General features: G+C 39.9%; 1 protein-coding gene across 2 annotated transcripts in view; it reads left to right on the top strand.

The window, feature by feature from the left end:
* LOC137967928 (collagen alpha-1(II) chain-like) overlaps nucleotides 1-20,762 on the top strand; it is a 113,958-nt gene that overhangs the window by 12,060 nt on the left and 81,136 nt on the right. For both annotated transcript variants that reach the window (XM_068814530.1, XM_068814529.1), the window contains exons 2-8: nucleotides 7,025-7,591; nucleotides 11,099-11,127; nucleotides 14,668-14,706; nucleotides 15,485-15,538; nucleotides 16,223-16,366; nucleotides 18,697-18,765; nucleotides 20,682-20,726. In XM_068814530.1, the coding sequence (XP_068670631.1) occupies nucleotides 7,025-7,591; nucleotides 11,099-11,127; nucleotides 14,668-14,706; nucleotides 15,485-15,538; nucleotides 16,223-16,366; nucleotides 18,697-18,765; nucleotides 20,682-20,726 (947 nt within the window). The remainder of the gene's footprint in view (nucleotides 1-7,024; nucleotides 7,592-11,098; nucleotides 11,128-14,667; nucleotides 14,707-15,484; nucleotides 15,539-16,222; nucleotides 16,367-18,696; nucleotides 18,766-20,681; nucleotides 20,727-20,762) is intronic.

Raw genomic sequence — 20,762 nt, 5'->3', positions numbered from 1 at the left:
TCAGATAATTGAAAACTGCCTTGAAGAAATGAAGAAAAAGCCTTGTTGGAACAATCCTTTCCAAAATCAACACGATATATCACAAAACGGTCTTTAAATGTTTTTGCACAGTGGCAAAATGCAAGGCTGAACAACAAACACTGAGTAAACGAAAAAGCAGGGTTCGACGTGGAACAGGACAAAATCCAAAGTCTAGATACAAACATTGTTAACATGATGACAGCAAAGTCGTTGAATTTTTTGGTTGACAAAGTTTGTTGAAGACGTTTGGAAGGAGGATGGGTAAAAGTATCTACCCAGAAGTTTGTAATGGCTGAAATTTCGATGAAAATGATAAGGACTATTTCATAAAGACCACTACTGAGCTTTATTTGAGAATTAATAAGCGAGAATTTCATTGTTTGCACATTCAGCCCCGCACCCCCGCTTCCGCGCTATTCAGAATGATCATAGATTACCGAGTATAGAGGTTCATACAGGTGACGTTTCATCGATGTTTTGATAAGCTGTTAGCCTCATGAATTATTAACGAGGTTTTGAAATTCCAAGATACCACTGAAACGGACTTGAAACTAAAAAGTTTGATTAACAATTAACGAATTTAAAAGACAAGAAATACGCTTATAGCAGAGATAAAGTTTCTCACTTGCAACGTTTTCATTTAAGGCTGGCTTTAAATTATGGATTAACCACGCATGTCTGATCGACCAGTTGCGAAGATTTCAAAATCGGATCACCTTTTCTTCTATGGTTGGTGGAGAAAACATGATTTGCAATTCCAAATTAGTAACAATTTGTTGTTAGTGCTTTGAAATGTTCTGTTTTTCTGACACGTAATCGGCGTAATTGGCTTGCTCTGATGTCTCCGAGACCTTTCCACGGTTTCTGACGACGAATATGTTAGTATCGAAGGTTTGAAGAATTGAATGATTAATAAAGTCCCCTTAATCTTAGCCCTGTGCTTGTTATCAGAAGACTCTTTTTTCTTCAGACTTTTCGACGCACGGGTGCTTTTAGTAAAACAAGGAATCGCAAAACCCGATACCCATTACGCCCGCAGAGCTTGTCACCTGTTACCCTTCAACCGCCACCTATAACCCATTACTTGTTACCCGTTACCTGTTTCCCGTTACCTTTTACCCGTTACCTGTTACCCGTTACCCGTCACCCACCACCTGTTACCCGTTACCCGTCACCCGCCACCTTTTACCCGTTACCTGTTACCTGTTACCTGTTACCTGTTACCCCTTATTCGTCACTTGTAACCTGTTACCTGTTATCTGTTACTCGTCACCGGTCAAAATACCTGCCGTTGCCCCCCAGCCAATATGGCGTCAGAAACTGTGAAAAAGTCTATTTATATGATATTTAACAGTTCCTACAGGGTAGCCATTAAGTACTGAAACAAAATCCTCATCTAACGTCAGCTTTAACAATCGAGGTGACGAACAAATTCTAATGCAGCGATAAGCCAAAGTGCGGACAAGGCCTATTTTGTATTCACGCGGAGTGAAACAACCCTATTTGGTACAAAGACCGGTGAATGTCTTCTTTCGATATATTGATGCTTCCTCTTAGCTAGTAAGAGTCCTCCAACCTATCTGTACAAACTGTTTTTCAGTTGACGATTCCTCAGTTCAGTTTTGTAGAATAGGCCAAACAATACACCCACAATGGCGAGTTCCTTCATGTGTTCCATTGATGTTAGTTCATTTTTCACTAATGTTCCACCGGATGAAACTATTCAAATTTGCCTTCACAAGTTGTTTGCCCTCGCCAATCCATTAAGATTACTCCGCTCGGTCCTAAGAATTTATTCTTGTTTGCAACAAAGAAAAGTCATTTGGCCATATTTTGGCAAACAATCATTTTGAAGTAGTGTGGGTGATGCAGATCATCAATCAGCCCACTATCTGGTTCCGTTATGTGGACGATACCTTTACTCTTTTCGAGAACAAAAATGATGCTTTGAGTTTTTTACATTACCTGAATGGGAGACACAACAACATTAAATTCACCGTTGAGTTTGAACAAAACGGTGAAATTCCATTCCTTTATATTCTTATGAAACGCAACTGTGACAACTCTTTCTCGACATCAATCCACAGGCGAATCACTCACTCTCTGTTGGTGTTGTTGCAGCTTTTGAACTGCCAACGGTCGCGTTGCTCTAATTGGTAAATTCGAATAGGCTCAAATGCTTCGAATTCCTTTGGTCTGGTAAGGTAAGGTAAGGTAACTTTATTTAAAGTCGCAAACGTAGGGAGAGGTTGCCCAATCTCCCGAGCCAATGGCTCATGTTAAAAACGCACGACTATTTACAATACCATAATTAATTACTATTTACATATAAAAAATAAAAATTCTAGAAGAATCCAGAATTATATTAAAAGATAATTTAAAAAGAAACTAGAACAAATATTAAGATAAGAGAATAGCTAGTGTATACAGTTCATTCACTGGCACCCTGCAAATTCAACACCATTAGACGAGAACGAAATTGAGCCAAAGTGGTCGAGGATTTTGTTATGGCTGGTAATTGATTCCACATGTGGGCAATCTGATACAGAAATGAGTTGTGCAAAACGAGGCTGTTATATGATGGCTGTTCAACATTAAGGCCATAACCTCGTAAATTAAAATTAGTTATCCTGGGTGTAAAAAACTGAGAAATGTAATTTGGGCCGTTGAGTCTAAAACACTTAAAAAATAAAATGAGCGATTGTACGATGCGTCTTTGTTCAAGCGTGCCCATAGCGGTCGTAGCTAAGCATAGATCATAGGTAGCTGAGTTACCCAGATTAAGTAAAGACTTAATCGCATAGTGGTTGGCTCGTTCGATGGTATTCTTCAAAGATTTAGATATTCCTAGCAATAGCGGGCTACAATATTTAATATGCGGTAACACGTAGGCTTTGTACAGAGAGTTCATAGTATTTGATGGAACTAAGCGCTTAATCCTACGTAGAGCAACTATCATAGCGTATGCTTTTTTTAGCATGATCGTAACATGGGGCTTAAAAGACAAGTCACGGTCCAATGTTACACCTAAAATTTTGAGAGTCAGTTCAATTACGATGGACAAGTCATCGACTAAAAAGTTGTAAGTATACTGAGAACTACCTAGTGTCATTGATTGAGTCTTAGTGGCGTTAACTTGAAGATAGTTCGCTGAGAACCAAATGGTTAATTTCTTTATGTCTCGATTCAAGATTGATTCTATTAAAGCAGGACACTCGTGAGAGACATATTGCGTCGTGTCATCGGCATAAAGACGTATGCAGGAAAACTCAGCTGAGTTATTAACATCATTCACAAAAATATTGAAGAGAAGCGGGCCAAGAAGGCTCCCTTGCGGCACTCCACAGCGAATGGGGAGCCAGTCAGACACGTTCCCATTGCATTTAACTCTTTGAAGACGGCCTGATAGATACGACTAATTCAGTGTTAATGCAGAGTCTTGAACGCCATAAGCTTTTAGTTTCGCTAGTAACAAGTTATGGCAAATCGAGTCAAATGCCTTCGATAGGTCAATAGCAACCACTCCCACATCTTTTTTCTTGTCAAGAGCATGGCGCCAATCATCAGTTAGTTTAAGTAAGGCGGAACGGCATGAATGTCCGCGTAGGAAGCCAGACATATTATCAGCCGGAAAAGATTGGAGTGAATGCGCTATATAGCTGATCATATTTAATTCTCTCAAACACCTTCGGTATCACTGATATGACACTAACAAGACGATAATTTGATTTGGATGTTTCGTCATCTTTCTTGTAGACAGGAGTAACGTTACTGAGTTTCCATTGATAAGGCCACTCGCCGACGCCAATACAATGATTAAAAAGCTTTGTAAGAGGTGCAGTAATGACGGGGGTAGCTATTTTAAGCAGCTTAGATGGTATACCGTCAGGACCAGTTGATTTCCTTATGTTCAGATTAGAGAGAATATCAGAAACATGGGCTTCGCTGACTGGATGAAAATGAAAATTAAGCTTAGGAGCCATCGCGTTTATATTAACAACACTGATGTGACTGGAAAAATCGTCAACGGACAAGGTCAAGACTGACTCGTCAACAGTAGGAGATGCGAAGTACTCTTTCAGAACCGCGCTGGGATCATGAGCAATTGCGCCGTTTTCAAGCAAACAAATTTGACTTGAATTGTCACTGGGCTAATTATTTGGTAAAAGCGGCCTCAGTTGTCTCCAGAATAAACCAGTCGAGCCTCTAGAAGAAACAGACACAGCATCGGAGCAGAAATCTTTAACAGCCTGTCTTTTCAGTGCCGTGACCTTGTTTCGCTTGTTCCAATTTTCTCTCGACTTGAATCGGCGGAATTTTCCATACAGATAATTCCTGAAGCGCATTTGTTTTTGAATAGTCTGATTGATCCACGGCAGTTGATTACATTTAAGGTTCACACGTTTGGCTGGGGCGTGATCATCAATAGCCTGCTTTAAAAGGCTTCCCCAGTGGCACCAGATATCACTCACCTCATCATAGGCAGTGTCTCATGGGGTGTCTCTTAACGTTGAAAGAAAAGCTGGCTCATCAAAATTTTTCATCGGTATCAGAAACCCATAAGGGTTGAAAAGTGTAACGGCCCCTTGTGTGCTGGGAAATGAAACAAGCTTCTGAATATTCAATTTGCTAAGTACCATATTTGGAACAACAAGAGCGAGGGGTTTCCAAATATGGTACTTAGCACTGAAACATTCAACCAATCAGTTTCAACCCTTATGGGTTTCTGTCGGTATTCAATACTTCTCACAGTCGGTTTAGGTAGTCTTTGTTTTTTAACAATATAGATTAAATCATGATCACTAATGCCAACGTGAAGGGTGCCACTAGAGACAAACCGTTCAGGGTGCGATACAAGAATAACACCCAACAACGTTTTCGTTGAAGCTGTGACTCTTGTTGGAGAAGATATTTTGTTTATCAAGCAAAATTGGTCACAAAAATTCGAAAGGTCATAACTTGACCTGGCAAAGGAGCCATTTTCCGATAGCATATCAATATTAAAGTCTCCAAGAAACACGACTTCCTTTCGTTTTGAATACATTTTTTCAGCAGCTGAAACACATGACGATAAAAATTCAGGAATCTTGCATTTGCTAGGAGAACGGTAACACGCGTAAATTTCTTGCACCGGTCATGTTGAAAAGCTTTGTTATGGATTTCAGGATCGCCTTTCTTTGTGAATTTTCGAAAGGTGAAGCTCAAATTCGGCGAAGGTATGGGACATCCCTAATTGATTGGATGCTGGTGTTTTTAAGGTGAGAATGTCACTGGTTTGGCGTCAGTTCCAGCTTGAACAAGACGAGGTCACTGGCCGGCGGCTCAGTGTTGCCTGCTTCGTCAATTTTTTTCGGGCAGGTACAAAACACAGGTCACAGGTCACAGGTCCAGGTCACAGGTCATTGTTTTACCAATACAGAAAAAACCCTAACCGTTAACAAATGCTAACATTAGGCCTAAAAACTTTAATTAGCTTAATTAGGCCTAAGGTTAGCTTTAATGGATGTTTAGAATACTTTCTGTATAGGTAAAACAATGACCTGTGACCTGGACCTGAGGCCTGTGTTTTGTACCTGCCAGTTTTCTTCACTCTCTAACCGGCGGCCGAGAAAAGATCTCCCCACAAAATGACGCCTAAAACAGCTCGAAACGACCAAAAAAAATAACACAGGACTCAGTTTACGCTTTGTTTGATCCTTCATTGAATTATTTGCTTTCAAGCTTTATTGCCGAGCAAATCGCAACTGTCGTAATATTCTTCTGTATTTATCCTTCTACAGATCGAAAACAACAACACTAACAGAGGGTGGTCTGCCTGTGATCAATCTATCGAAAGAGGACATTCACCATTCTTTATACTAAATTTGACTCATTCACTCCGCGTTATTATAAAATAAACGTTGTCCGCACTTCGGCTTATCGCTGCATTATAATTTGTTCGTCATCTTGATTGTTACAGCTGACCTTAGATGACCTCAAGAGGATTTTGTTACTTAATGGCAACCCTGTAGGATCACTGAGAAACATCAGAGCAAGCCAAAAGATCCTGTACAAACAGTTAACAAAAAAATAAGTTCTCATAGTTCATAGTTCTCATCACAGCAAACACCTAGCCCTTTCAACTCACAGTACAGCCCTCAAAAAATTTAATATGTATGACCAATGCGGCCAGTTTCTGTACCTTTCTGATTAAAGTTATGATATTGAGCAAGTCTACGTCAGCGAATTTGGCTCCCAATGATACATTGAAGAGGGACAGAAGCCTCTTTCCTAAAAATGCCGATATTATATGGGACATGATATGAATCCCTGACTACTGGAGTATGGACTGTAATTAAGTTATGTAGGGAATCACCCTGACCTTAAAAGGTGCTTTTTGTCCTGACTTTCACGAAAGAATGCTTTATTATATTTTCATATTATGGGGCAATTTCAGGAGCCCATTACCCGAAACCTCCATCTTCCATATTAACCCTCTGAATCAACTCTGTCCCGTATCTTTCTATTTTTAGAAGCACCTCGCAGAGGGGCTTTACGGGGTGTTTTCACAATAGCTGATCATAACAGACCTATGGTCAGCCATTTATTACGTCACATACGTATGTAACGCATGTGAAACACTTCACGTATGTTCTCAGTCACGTACGTCACATACGTCAAAATGTAGTACTTCTAAAAATAGAAAGATACGGGATAGGGTTGACTCAAGGGTACAGTACAGATGGAAGCTCCGGGTAATGGGCTCCTGCTAAGATCTACTTTCTCTGCATCATTTTAAACCGCGCAAAAATTTCCCTGTATCGGTATGGATCACCGATAGCAAATCAAAGTATCTCAAGGTGCGCAGAACGTATGCGCAATAACAATAGTAGGAATTGCATCAGCTGCCTTTCCGAGCTGACGAGTAAAAGCGATAACGAATACAAGGCTGAATTTGACTGTCAGTCAGTCAAATAAATCATTTGTTACATCTAATTTCTCCTTCCTATTTCTTCCTCCCTAGCTTGCGACAAGAATTTTGACCTGTCTTTTATTATTGATGGCAGTGGGAGTATTGAGGACGCAGGAAAAGGGAACTTTCAGCGGGTTAAAGATTTTGTAAAAGAAATAATTGGGGGATTCAACGTTGGGCATTCAACTACACATGTAGGATCAGTCATCTTTTCTTCTAACGTATATGTGAAAAAGATGTTCAGTTTGGATAGTTTTTATGACAAAGCAAAAATTTATGGGGCGATCGATAAACAGATCTATCCTAGAGGAGATACCTATACGGGGCTGGCCATGGATTTGGTCAGCAGAGAGATTTACACTCGTTCCCTGGATAGACCAGACGTACCCAATGTTTGTATCATCATCACAGATGGAAAAGCCAGAGATGACATCGTAGAGCCATCAGAGAGACTTAGAAGAACAGGAACAGGAACCACCATCTTTGCCGTAGGAGTAGGAAAAGACTATAACAAGCAGGAGTTAAACACGATAACCGGTAATCCACGTCATGTTTACACAGCCGATTTTAACGAACTGCAAGGCATCATCACAGAAATAAAAGAGTCAGCTTGTAGAGGTATGCACAGGACAACTTTTTCTTATAACTAGGCTCTCTGAAACAGTAATGTGCTGAAAATCAATGAATTATTTGCTGGTAATCTGAGACCTACGTTATGCGCAAAGTATTCTGGGATCGTCAGGGGGCAAACATTGCAAGTGTACGACAGAAAGTTGTGTCTTCGTCAAAAGCAGTGATATCGGAGAAAGAATAACGTATTGTCGCCGTGATTTTGTGAGACATGAAGATGACTAATATTTTTGTGTTAAAATTGTAAGTTTTTGTGTGATTACCGCAATAAAATCTATCCATAAACGTTCCTTCCGGCTTGTGTAAGATCGATTGTGAAATATCTAGCTGTATCAAGTAATGCATGGTCTCGAAATAGTACAAAAGTAGGTGTAAGTTTGAGGAGATTGACTCAATAAAACCTTTTTAGTGGTCATTACATGTGCTGAATACGTTTGCAGAGCTATAAATCGTGATACGTTCAAGGTTATAATGAGTACTGAGGTCTGCTCTGCTTAGTCGGCATAATTGTTTTAATACATCAAAGTAATCCCCTCTTTGTCACGAAAAATCAGTGTCCATGATGAGTTTAAAAGTGACCATTTTTTGTTTAGTGAAAAATGTACAAATAGGTTTCTTGAGCAGCGTTGCGCAAGTTGAGTTGTCCATAGTTTTTATTTCATATGTTCCTCCACTGAATTCGACGGGAAAGAGAAGTAACGGCTTCAAAACCTCCGAATGATATTCAGTAAAACTGCTTGACAACTTTCGGTTTCCTCCGTGTTTTCTATCACTGGTTTCATCCCTCCACAGCGCAATAGCTCGGCAAACAATTCCCGTCTTCCCGCACAACAATTTCTCTCCTTTGAGGGGGCAAAATGACGGCAGCCATGTCAATGATCTAACACGTCATAACTAAAAGAAAACAATCTCGATACACGTAATAACATATTGAAAAGTCTTTATTGAGTCAATCCCCTGAAATTTATACAGAAGCTTGTACTTTCACAATCAATCTTACGCAAGAAAGAGTGTACGAATCGATATATTTCATGATCGCAATAATCACACAAGAACTTACAATTTTCACGCACAAATGTCAGTCCACCGTGTCGCATACAATCACGCGAAAATGCGTTATTCTTTGTCCAACATTCACTCCTTTTGACGAAGACAACTTTCTGTTGTACATTTCTTACTTTTTACATAACGTAGTCTCCAATTACTTGCAAATCATTCTTTACCTAAAATATTGTGTATGCTGGTCCTCGACCCTGGATCCCTTACTCCATAAAAACAAACATGCGGTTTATTCTGCCTGTGATTTATAATCTACCACTACCACTACCACCACTACCACCACTACTACTACCACTACCACTACGGTCTACCACTACCACTACCACCACCACCACTACTACTACTGCTACTACTACTACTGCTACTACTACTACTACTACTACTACTACTACTACTACTACTACTACTACTACTACTACTACTACTACTACTACTACTACTACTACTTGATGATGATGATGATGATGATGATGATGATAATGACGTTATTATTATTTTCTTTGCTTTTCAGTCTTTTTCACCCCATCATCATCATCATCAATATTATTTTTACCTCTGTAATGGATTGTAACTTGAACTCGCAATTTGACCTGCTCTTAACGAGTTCGATAGCTCACTGCACCACAATCGGACGGTCATTGGTTCGAAACTGTTCAATCCTGGGGTTTTTCAGTCTTACCAGTAGTATTACCCTACCAGTAATAGGGTTAGCAAGGATAGTGTAGTGGTGAATACGCTCGCCTCCCACCAATGTGGCCCTAGTTCGATTCCGGACTCGTGGCCATATGTGGGTAAAGTTTGTTGTTGGTTCTTTACTCTGCTCCGAGAGGTTTTTCTCCGGGTTCTCCTGTTTTGCTCTCTCCTCAAAAAACAACATTTCTAAATTCCAATTCGATCGGACTGAAGGCCATATTGGAAACTACTTGGTCACCAGTAAATATGTAACCCTCGTTAAATAAAGTGTATTTCATTTCATTTCATTTCATTTTACCAACTTACAACTTCTAAAGTTTGGCGACTTTGCGCCATACTCTTTTCAGCTTTTATCTCCATGTTTATCCCGCAGTTCAAATATATGGAATTCATCGTTCCAAAATCATATCAATTAATTGTGTACAGGTTGAGGCGGACTCGTTTATTGTTACCAATTGACTTTCCACCCTCTTAGGTATTGATCTAGCAGAATCTTTCTGATTATTCTTGCTGTTCACAAGCAAATGAGCTTTCAGTAAAAAGACCATACGAATACACCTATCAGATCTCACGTTTTTCAGCCACTAGGGAGAATACTTTTATAGTAATAGGTGTTACCCTCTTTAAATAAAGGTTATTATTACTATTAGCCCCAAGTCCATTTGGATTTCCCTGAGGTTCCGATGTGACAACAACGCCTTAGTTAAACTTCCACAGGTGCCTCAACCTTGCTTTTAGATCTTATAATTTTTTCAACCTTCTTCTGTTTCTTTGGCCGACTCTACTGTCGAATGGGTATGCATTTGTGCGTGGTGTTTTGTCTCAATTACTTTGTCTGCCTGCTGAGATTTAATACATAATCGTTCTGGATGCGGAAACCCCATATTAATTTACAGTGTGATTCATGTATCTCCCTACGGACTCAGACATGTGATCATACCATCTTTGCGAAGCGTACGTTCCTGCAAACTAAATTTCTGTAGTCGACTTCGGTGGACATACTTGGTAACCTGGCCCGGGTTGCTCGAAGCATGGTTAGCGCTAACCAGCGTTAAATGCCGTGGAAGCCTATAGGTTTTGATACCTCTTAACCAACGGTTAGCGCTAACCAGGCCTCGAGTAAACGGCCCCTGATCTTCAGTCATTTACAATCAGTGACCATGTGACTGATAGTATTTTCCCTTCCCCATGATCCAGCAAATTGATGATATTTCCTTTCCGTAATTCCTGTCTAATGCTGTTGGTCCTTAACACCGGATCCTAGGCGGCTGTTATCAGCCTTCTGGTTTGTTTCCTTAAATGTGCTTCTAGTTAGCTTTTGCCGGAAGTTCCGGTTATCTCCCGTAGCCCTAACAACCTGTTATGTATTGCCTCCTCTAAGTCTTTTATTCTACTTAAGCCTTTCCTTAGTCGGATGTGTTAAAAGACTTCCTTTTTTCAGCAATAGGCAGCACTTTTGTGTAATAAGAAGCTCATAAAACCAATTTGAGAGATTCTCCTAGAGGAAGGTCTATTGAATGGGACGATTTTTCAATAGCTCCATTCACTATAAAACAGTTGTCCCAGCTGGTGCATGTTTCCGATTTGATTAACCTTTTGACATCCTCGGGAAAATGGATGAAAAGCCGTTCTTTACGCTAGGTGTTTTTTGTTTTAAGAATTTTTGCCCAAGTTTTCCATGTGTGATACACATTTGGCCCATTTCGGCTGAACTCACCGTTTCACTATTTTGTTATTTGACAGCTGACCAACCTGTGCTACCTCCACGAAGAGTAAGTACCATTTGATGTTATATTTTTTAAGGATGACAACATGGCGGTCAACGAAAACAACAAGTTATAGTCTCGTCTTAGGTTCCAACATATAAAATTTCTGAAAATCATTAATTTTTTTGGCAGAAATATAAATATGACTTATAGCCGATTCGTAAATGACTTTAGTCCATCCAATTTTCGAAGACCCCCCCCCCTCCCCCCCCCCGAAAAAGCACATTGACGAAGTGGTGTGACGGAATCGGGACTCGATGGTCACCATGAAAAATTCACTTTTCACATGTCTTGTCGGCTTTAGAATATTGCCTAAGAGTCGCCTTCATCGAAGCAACAACTCTAAACTTGTTTTGTCCTATACAGCACAAATTTTCAGGACTAGTTTAAAACGGTGTCGGGCCTTTTTCAATTGTTTGACGTGTTTTGATTTTGTGCCTTACTTTGTCTAAATTTCCCGTCAAAAACACTATTTTCAACAAATGGATTGCTTCAAGAAATTTCAGAAAAGTTTATAATCCCGTACATGTACAGCTTGAAACTCTAGAGCAAGACTACTTGTATTTGGTTTTGAGATCGTAACATAGCAAAAGAATACTTTTTTTTGGATTCAAAACTACATTCAAGGAGCATGAAGATGATGTTTATTTGATTCTCATAACATAAACACAGGAGAAATGAGAACGTTTTAAAAAAACTGACACCTCGAACCTATGACAAGCCCCTTAATACAGAATGTTTTGCTCTATCACTTTTCGCGATTATTCCATTGCGTTTTATTGTGAAACGTATTCGAAGTATCCTATCACAGTCTTGATTTACAAGAGCCGAAGAGCGTCCTTAATTTAAGAGATGAGATTAAAAACAGAGACTGAAGCGGAATTACAAAACAGGAAGTTTGATCATTTGACGCAATTTCTTTTTTCAGGCTACGGTACAGAAAATTTAAGAGAACCTGCAAATCTTGCAAATTTATTACCTTCCACGTAGCTGTTGCCTTATCATTAGGGACCTTTAGATTCTAGGACGAGGACGAGAACGAGTACGAGTTTTGACTGGCAGTTTTTAGCGAAAATACTTAGAAAATTTATAACCCGTACAATTAATCTTACTCTTTGTTAAGCAGAATAGGTTGCTCAGTTATTATTATTGCTGTTACCTGGGCCTTTTTGCTGACTGAAAAATGTCAAAACTGCTACCCTGTTGTTGACTTGTTTTGATACGATGACATTTTTGCAAAACCTCGTACTAAAATGACGACGGTAACACGTTTTTCCCGCCAAAATGACGCTGGTTTGCGCGCGCTCACTTTTGTACTATGAGAAAATTTCGTAGTAGTAGTCGTTCTCGTCCTAGAATCTAAAGCTCTTTATTACTTGAACTCCCGGCTTTGACTATTAGTTATAGTGTTGAGGACAGAATCAGGCCACTCAACTTTTCTTTCTACAAAATTTATTCTCTCTATCCGCAGTTATAAAACTGTCATTGACATGAAACGAAGCGTAAGATTGGCAATAGTTTGTTAAGGTGACCAGGTTGATAGTATCCTCGGAGACCCAGGGGTAGCTAGTCGGGACTACAAAATATTTGTGGTGAAAGTTTACTACAAGAACAGAAAGAGCCTGAAGCGTTCGAATTCCTTGCATGCTTCTGATTGGCCACAAAAATGTTTTTGTGGCCAATGAGCGAAGAGAAGCAACCGGGTGACTCTGATCTTTTCTTGCGTGAAGTAGTTTTCCTCGTCGATCGCCATAGTTGCGTAACGCGTTCAACGGGGAAAGTTTCAGAAGTAGTGCGACGAACATGGAAATGTAAAAGGTAAGCTTGGCGTTGTGTACTAGACAAGTTAATGAGCCAAGGTGCAGAAAGTGAAAGTCGTGCATCGCATATCAGCAATAAAAAAAAAGAAAGTTCCGTCGTAAACATTTATCGGAGAGTGTTTGTTGCTTGCAGCCGTGCTAAGGCTTGTAATTTTTACGGCTTCGTTAACGTTTTGGTCTGAGAATTTCGTCGAGAATCTTTCCCCGTTAAACGCCCTACGCAACTATGGCGATCTATGAAGAAAACTACTTCTTGTAATAAGAGATCAGAGTCACCCTGCTGCTCCTCTTCGCTGAATGTGGCCGATCAGAAGTAGGGAATTCGAACGCTTCTGGAACTGGTTCGGTAAGAGCCAGGGGCTCTTCCCGTTCTTGTAGTAAACTTTCGCCACGAACATTCTATCGTCCCGACTAGTTGCCCCTGGGTCTCCGAGTATGGGTTGACAGATAAACAAGTCCAGAATATACAGTGGCAAGTTCGTCAGCTTGACATTTTTCAGCTCACAAAAGCATCTATCAACTTCTTAAAGGTGTCGGTTTTATTATTTCCAATTAAAAAGTATCTGAGGTACTTTGACGCCCTCACTAAATTGCTGACATTTAAATTGCGTACTGCAGTGGTTTAAGAAGTAATAACATGGGTGACAAATTACTCCTTGATTTTGGCGCGAAATTTCAGCGTTAATTTATAATTTCACATGTGAAATTACATTGTTGCCATGGCAACTTTTCATATAGTGCTAAAATGGCGTCCAGGTTTGAAAATTAAGGAGTAATTTGTCACCATGTTATTAATTGCTAATCAAATGGTATACCCGTGAAATTAGGGAATAATTTCACTTGCGTTTTGTCCAAAATCAAGTAATTTCCCTCGCCTAAAGACTCGGGAAATTATTTGAATTTGGACAAAACGCGCGTGAAATTATTCCTTAATTTCACGCGTCACCATTTGATTACCCATACTAATTCTCACTTAAAAAGTAATGACTTCTTGACAGATCGCAGAGCTGTCAACTCTCCTGCATGACCCAGGAGACTCCAGATTTTGGACCGTATCTCTCTGTCTCAAGATTACGGTCTGAAATCTCCCGATTAATTGCCGAATTTTGTCATTTCTAGTGAGAATCGACTTTCACAACAATAAATTTCGAATACTTTGTGTTGTTTGAGTTATTTTAACATTGGTAATAACAAAATTCGAACGTTTCATAGACTCTAGTAAACTGTTCGTTGCTATTTAAGGATTGTAATTATTGCTCCAAAATAAACCAATCAAATTAAATAATGCAATGCCAATGTCATCTTTTTTGGCGCGTTTTTTGACTTTTTGCAAAGGTTGCGTGAGGTCTTGTGTCCTTGTGTCAAATCGCGGAGATTGAAGATGTTGATTGACTTTACTTCGCTTCGGAGGGAGTTTTTAGGACTTTTAAAGACAAATGAACAAATTGTAAAGATTCCCGATTTAAATATCATACGTCGAACGGAGTCAATGAGTATTTTTTGAGTGAAAGACGTAATGTTACGTCGCTAGAAATGACGTCACAAGCGTTATGATGTCATCTATCATCCTATCCCTATCAATTCTCAATATTTGAAGACTTAAGGGGTTGACAGCCCTGGATCGTCAAAAAGCCCTGGTGCACAATGATAAGTATCGTTTTTAGTATACCTAACCTCAGTTACCTGGAATTATCCTGTCCATAATAGGTGTGTTTTTTATACACAGATTGGACCGCCCGGAGACCCTGGCCCAAAGGGAGAAAAGGTAACTCCTCGTCCCACAAACATCAATGAGATGTTTTCTGTTCTATCGTGGCCAGCTTGGCGAAATATAAATATATATATATATTTATATAATAACCCAAGTTATTCTCGCATTTTGATTGGTTCTAGCCTTTGATCTATTAGAGGACAGGCGCACGATTGACGTCACCATCAGCTTTTATGCGAATAAAATTTAATTCTTTATCATATAAAACAATAGATTCCATGTTGCCAGGCGTCTGTTCAGTAATATATCACAGAAGACGTCATAATTTGGTAAGAACATCATTGACACACTCGCCTATCTCCTCGTGTGCCACTTTTTTGTTCTTACCACATTGTGACGTCATCTGTGGTCTATTACTGAACAGACGCACGCAACATGGAATCTATTTGTTAAATATATATGAAAAAAGCAGCTAAAATCGCTCCACAAACACTCTTGTTTTGATACACAACCGAAACCCTACAGTAACGCCCTACAGTGCGTTATATCACGGCGCATGCACCGATCTGACAACGCCACTGACCACAACTGGCAAGTGCGCCACGATGAGCGCTCCGGTTGTCAACTCCCTCAGGAGCTGACAACTTCATTGTATTTGTGTAACGGCCTTCGCAAGTCTTGCATGAGAAAATGTTAAATTACATTTGACTGCTTCAGAAACAAAAAGGCAGCCAGGAGTTAGGTTATTTACCTGGTGCTGGATGAAAGTGAAGTGAAACAAGTGAAAATCTTGCATTCAATTGATGATGATGATCTTTTCTGCTTAATTTAGGGGGAGCCAGGATTACCTGGACGGAATGGTTCTTTAGGCGCTCGAGGGATATCGGTAAGTTGTGTGCATTGAACGACCCACAGACTATTAATTCAGGAATGCGTCTCTGGAAGCCCCGAAGCTATTCAAGCGTATTTTGGGGACCATTAAATCCAATATCTTAAAAAGAAAAGACGCTTTAATTTTAAGGTGAAGGTAAAGAAAGGTAACTTTATTTAACGTCGGTAGTTCCTGCAGTTACGAAAGTGGTATCAATGGAAGATAACGGTGCGCCCTTTACTCCCCTCCCTCTGTCAGTGCTCCGTTTTAAGGGTAGCTGCAGCTACACGGATCGGAGGAACGTCGAAACAGACGTTGAAGTCACCGAGGATCGAACTGGGGACCTCTTGCTCCGAAAGCCGCGCACAAAAACCAACTGTGCTACGCCCGCTCCTGAACGTTGCAACTATTATGATTCGCACTTGCATTTTTTTTTTGGATTTGAATAGGGGACAAATAAGAAAATGTCTGAATTTCAATAGTAGTCTATCCCATTACCCTTTCGATTACTACATGTAGTTCGAATGTTCTTCCACTGAACTTTAGGAGACTCGTAGCAGCGTTTGGTGATTTTAAACGGTAAAAATTTTGTCCCACCTAAAATTAATAATTGTCCCTTGTTAGGAACACTCTAACTTACAATGTAAGAGAATTACTCGACTTTTTGCCAATCAAATCTCACCATTTTTGTCCTTGCAGGGTTCTCCAGGTGCCGATGGCCCAAAGGGAGCGAAGGGTGATGTGGGACCTCCAGGGCCACCAGGTCTCCCAGGTCCTATTTTGACGTTGCCCCCCGGTGGAGGACCTGGAGGGGAAGGTCCTGATCCGATCATCGGCGACGAGGTAATTTGTTGTGACATTCTACAACTAGGGTAAACTTGCACATCACATGCAAACAAAATTATTATACGTCAGATTACAAGGGCAATAACTTTACCAAAAAAAAAAGTGAAATGGAAAAAATTGTCACGTACGTCCAGTATAGTCAATAGGGACTTTGGGATGTCTGCGACGGCGACGTCGATGACAACGTCACGTGAAAATATGGCTTTGCACTGTCCTTAAGTCTTTCATGATTATCCCATTTCGTTCGCGTTTCACGACGAGTAAAATGGAGAATGAAACGTTCACGTTCTTAGGCTCAAACCTCAAGTTTGGCGTTTCAGGCCCCGTCCACACATATTCCGGTATTTTTGAGATGACGTTCTCGTTGCCGTCGCTGTCGTCATTAGGGAGCTTAAGATTTTACGACGGCGACGGCAAAATCAACGGCGCAAAACAATGATATCATTGGTTAAAAGGGCATAAATAATCGTGCTGCACGTGCAGCACGGATTTTAGCAAATGTGTTTGCAGTCCTCTGCATGAAGACGTGAAATCACCGGATTTGAGGTTTTGAGGACAAGGTGAGCACGCAACAGAGAATCCTTCATTCTCTATTTTCACTCTGAAACGGCTCATACCTATTTTGTGTTTAGATGAGAGTATGGAAACACGGCTGTGACATCACACGGATTTTGATTGGTTATGTATTCAGACGCGCGTTTTGATTGGCTGGTTGGAAATATGAGCGTGTCAGGGTTTGAGCTAGGATTTGATTACTAAGGGAAAGTTTGTCCCCTTGGCTAAAATTGTGTGGGGCATTTTCATTTTTAGGGGGACAGTCAATTTTTTTTCAGTTTTCTTACGTTCAAACATGGAAACAGGCAAGCCAACAAAAACATTTTTTATTTATAACTGTTATTTAAAGAACGACGAAATTTTTAAAAGTACAAGACATGTTTCGAGAGCAATTTCTGTCATCTTCAGTTGATTAATGTACAAAGCGTTAAGTTGAATTTATAAGTCGGAAAAAGTGCTAATTATACCTGTTACTTGTAATTAAAATTAATACAAACAAAAAAAGTTGAGGAAATGGTGTCAAGACTTTTTTTTGTTAATATTTAAACCAAGAATCAATGACTAAGCTTTGTACACGTACTCTAGATTTTTACACAAAAATAGCGGAACATCGCCTCCTTTTCAAAGTGCACCCAAGTGTGATTTCGGAACCAAGTTTCTAGAAAGATCGCGAACGCGTTGGTTTCCTTTGGCCTTCATCTGTTTCTTTCTCTGTTCTTTTTCTGAATTTTTTTCTCTGATTCAATCTGGCTTCCATTTAAAGCGACAAAGCTGTCTATTGTACGAATACGTTGTCACTGTGACACTTTAATTCCCAGATGCGTCACGCTTGGTTGAGCATGAGACCTACATGTTAAGTAGAGCGTGACTGAAAAGTAAACGCGCGATAAAATTCCTCCCACGGTTTGTGTTTCAGCTTGTAATTTTTGTACTGAACTGTATTTCTTCCTGTGTGCTTCCTTCTGAGTCCTCCCCCCCGCCCTCCCCCCAGTTTTTGAAGGAAAAAAAAATTGTCTCCTTGGCCGTTTTTTTAAGGGACAATTTCAATATCAGCCCGGGATTGGCGCAATGGCGCGGCCTGGCTCAAACCCCGGCTTGTATCAAGAAAATCTGTTTCAATCAAAAAGTAAAAAAAAAACAGCATTTACCTTTATTTGTCGAATTATCTTTGAGGAATATTTTACAAAAGCAATAGAGGACTTTTTCCCGTGTTTCCATAGTCTCATCTAAACACTCGGAGAATTTGGGAGAATTCTCGACAGTTATACAAACCCTCGACTTCGTCTTGGGTTTGCATAACTGTCTCGAATTCTCCCATCTCCCCCTCGTGTTTAGATGAGGCTATGGAAACAAGGAAAACGTCCCCTATTGCTTAATTGTTTTTGTGGCGTCGTCGATGTGGTAGCTGTCCACCAAAGCGCAGGATTGTAGAAAACACACATTGTATCATGCCTGTTCCTTTAAAAGCTCAATTAACTTTCCACTCAGTTTACGGCCGTACAATTTAAAACAATCGATTCAAATCAAATGAAGACCTCATACTCTATAGGTACATCATGTGAAGCAATGCTTGAAGGGCTTCTGCATTATCCTTGATCAAGGATAACTTCTGTGAGCTGCAGAAAACCAAACGTATAACTTTGATAGTTTTTTTCTTCAGATCCTGGAAGAAATGGCTATTATTTAATCAAATTTTGCCTCTTGGAATCATCACTCATTTGAAACAACTCAACAAGTAGTAAAACGCTAAACCATGCATTTTTTGTTTGAAGATTCGCTCTCAGGATTCCAAAGGACCTTCGGGATCGATTCGACAAATTAAAGGACCACCTGGAGATTCTGTAAGTACACTCGTAAATACTCTGTTTCTTTGGCCATCTTATCTTAATCAAGAGTAAGACTCTAACAGCGGTTACAAACAATGTAAAATTAGAGACACTGTTGATTCGGCAGGTACAAAACACAGGTCTCAGTTTTACTAATACAGAAACAAACCTTGACATTCGTTAAAGCTAACCTTAGGCCTAATTATATAATTAGACCTAAACAAGTGTTTTTAGGTCTAAGGTTAGCTTTAATGAATGTTTAAGGTTTGTTTCTGCGTGGTAAAACAGAGACCTGTGACCTGAGACAAGTATTTTGTACCTGCCACTGTTGATTGAAAATTTGAAACAATTAATTAGTTACAACTGTACTTATGGTGCATGTAGTTCAAAATTGAAGTTTACCGTGATGATCACTTCTGAGGATATACGTCGAAGAGTATGAAACGTGAAGTAAATAATGTTTATCACCCCTGTTTGCGTCTTATACTCGTGTCACATGAAGTGACCACACGTTGGAAACTTGCATTACCCAATTTATAGCCTTGTACTCGTTATCGCTTTTACTCGTCAGCTCGGGAAGGCAGCTGATGCAATTTAATTAAATAAGATAGTTACGCGAGCATCGATCTTGTTCTACTATCGTATTTGTCTTCATCCATCTGTCACAACTAAGAGTAGGGCACGTAGTTCCCGGTGTTGTTGTCTGTCTTCTGTTGAGTATCATGGGTGGTGGGGTAAAAAAAGGGGCCACAGTAATTGGTGCAAGCTGTTGTGGCGCTCTGCCAGCTTGACTGGCAAAGTCTGTAAATCAAATCAAAAAAATAAATAAATAAATAAAATCAACTACTAGTTTTAAAAGCGTGTGGAACTGAATAAAAGATTCCATGTTTAACATCTGATTACGGGCAGTTTTCAAAAGTTACATAGAAATTTATGGCGTTCAAGCAATTTGCTTTCATCAAGTTTGTTAACCCAAATGTAATTACCGTAGTATATGTAATCACATGGGCCCGAGGGTAATTAAGGATTAATTCCACGCGTATCTTCAAAGTTTTCACAAAAATTGCTCGAGTAGCGACGAGGAAAATTTGTACCACTTTGAAAATACAAGTGAAATTAATTCTCAATTTCACGAGGGCACATTGCGATGACATGTTTATCACATTCAGGGCAACATTATTGAGGGAACTCCGTTTAGTGCTTCGACAAATGACAACCGACAAGCTCCCACTCGGATAAAGTTCAATTCAATAAGTAGTTGCTGTCAACAGAAATAGCTCTTAAAATGTATTTTGTAGTGTGAACAAAAAAGTAGTTTAACCTGGAAGAATTCGAAGATTCTCTTGTAACTTCGCTTGCTCTGGATAAGCAACTGTTGACCGATCAGGATCGAGGAATCATGCCCTCTTGATTAAGGAAAATGCCTTCCGTCTCAGCCAATCAGCATTCAGTAATTTTGTCCCGTATGTGATAAACACACATAAAAGTACACCACAGCCCGCGACTTGGATCTCACAACTCCCGTATTTCTCTTCTGACTGAGCATGATTAATCGTTGTCCCAGGCCATCTTTGTTTAGAACGGTTTCCCTTGCGACCGGGTGCTAACTTTTCATGTGCACTTTTCTACGTCACATGTGCATAAATTATCTTTGAACTACGTTTAACATTCGTGCATTCCGGGACAACTTGTCTGCAACTCTGAACTGAGTTTTGTACCTTTCCTCCTCTAGGGTTAATTCTCGATGAGCAGAGTAATCACAAGCTTCTTAACTGGAATTCAACCTTAATCGGGAAAGCTGTAGGATTATTTGTTTTCGATCCAGAGCATTGATTTATTTCTGTTTTAGAAGAGTATTAACCATTTACGACAAGCATGATATGCCTAAGAAAACCGATTAACAACATAATTTGAATTTTTTCTCCGCGTAGGGTCCTCCAGGAAGAGCAGGCTTGCCTGGTAATCGAGGACCAGAGGTATGCAGTTCATAAGTATTACTTGATGCTGATGAT

This window comes from Montipora foliosa, chromosome 8 (assembly GCF_036669935.1).
Source record: "Montipora foliosa isolate CH-2021 chromosome 8, ASM3666993v2, whole genome shotgun sequence".
In the NCBI taxonomy this organism is placed as follows: domain Eukaryota; kingdom Metazoa; phylum Cnidaria; class Anthozoa; order Scleractinia; family Acroporidae; genus Montipora; species Montipora foliosa.
The sequence above is the reverse complement of the archived record's forward strand: the minus strand, read 5'-3'. Positions and strand labels throughout refer to the sequence as shown.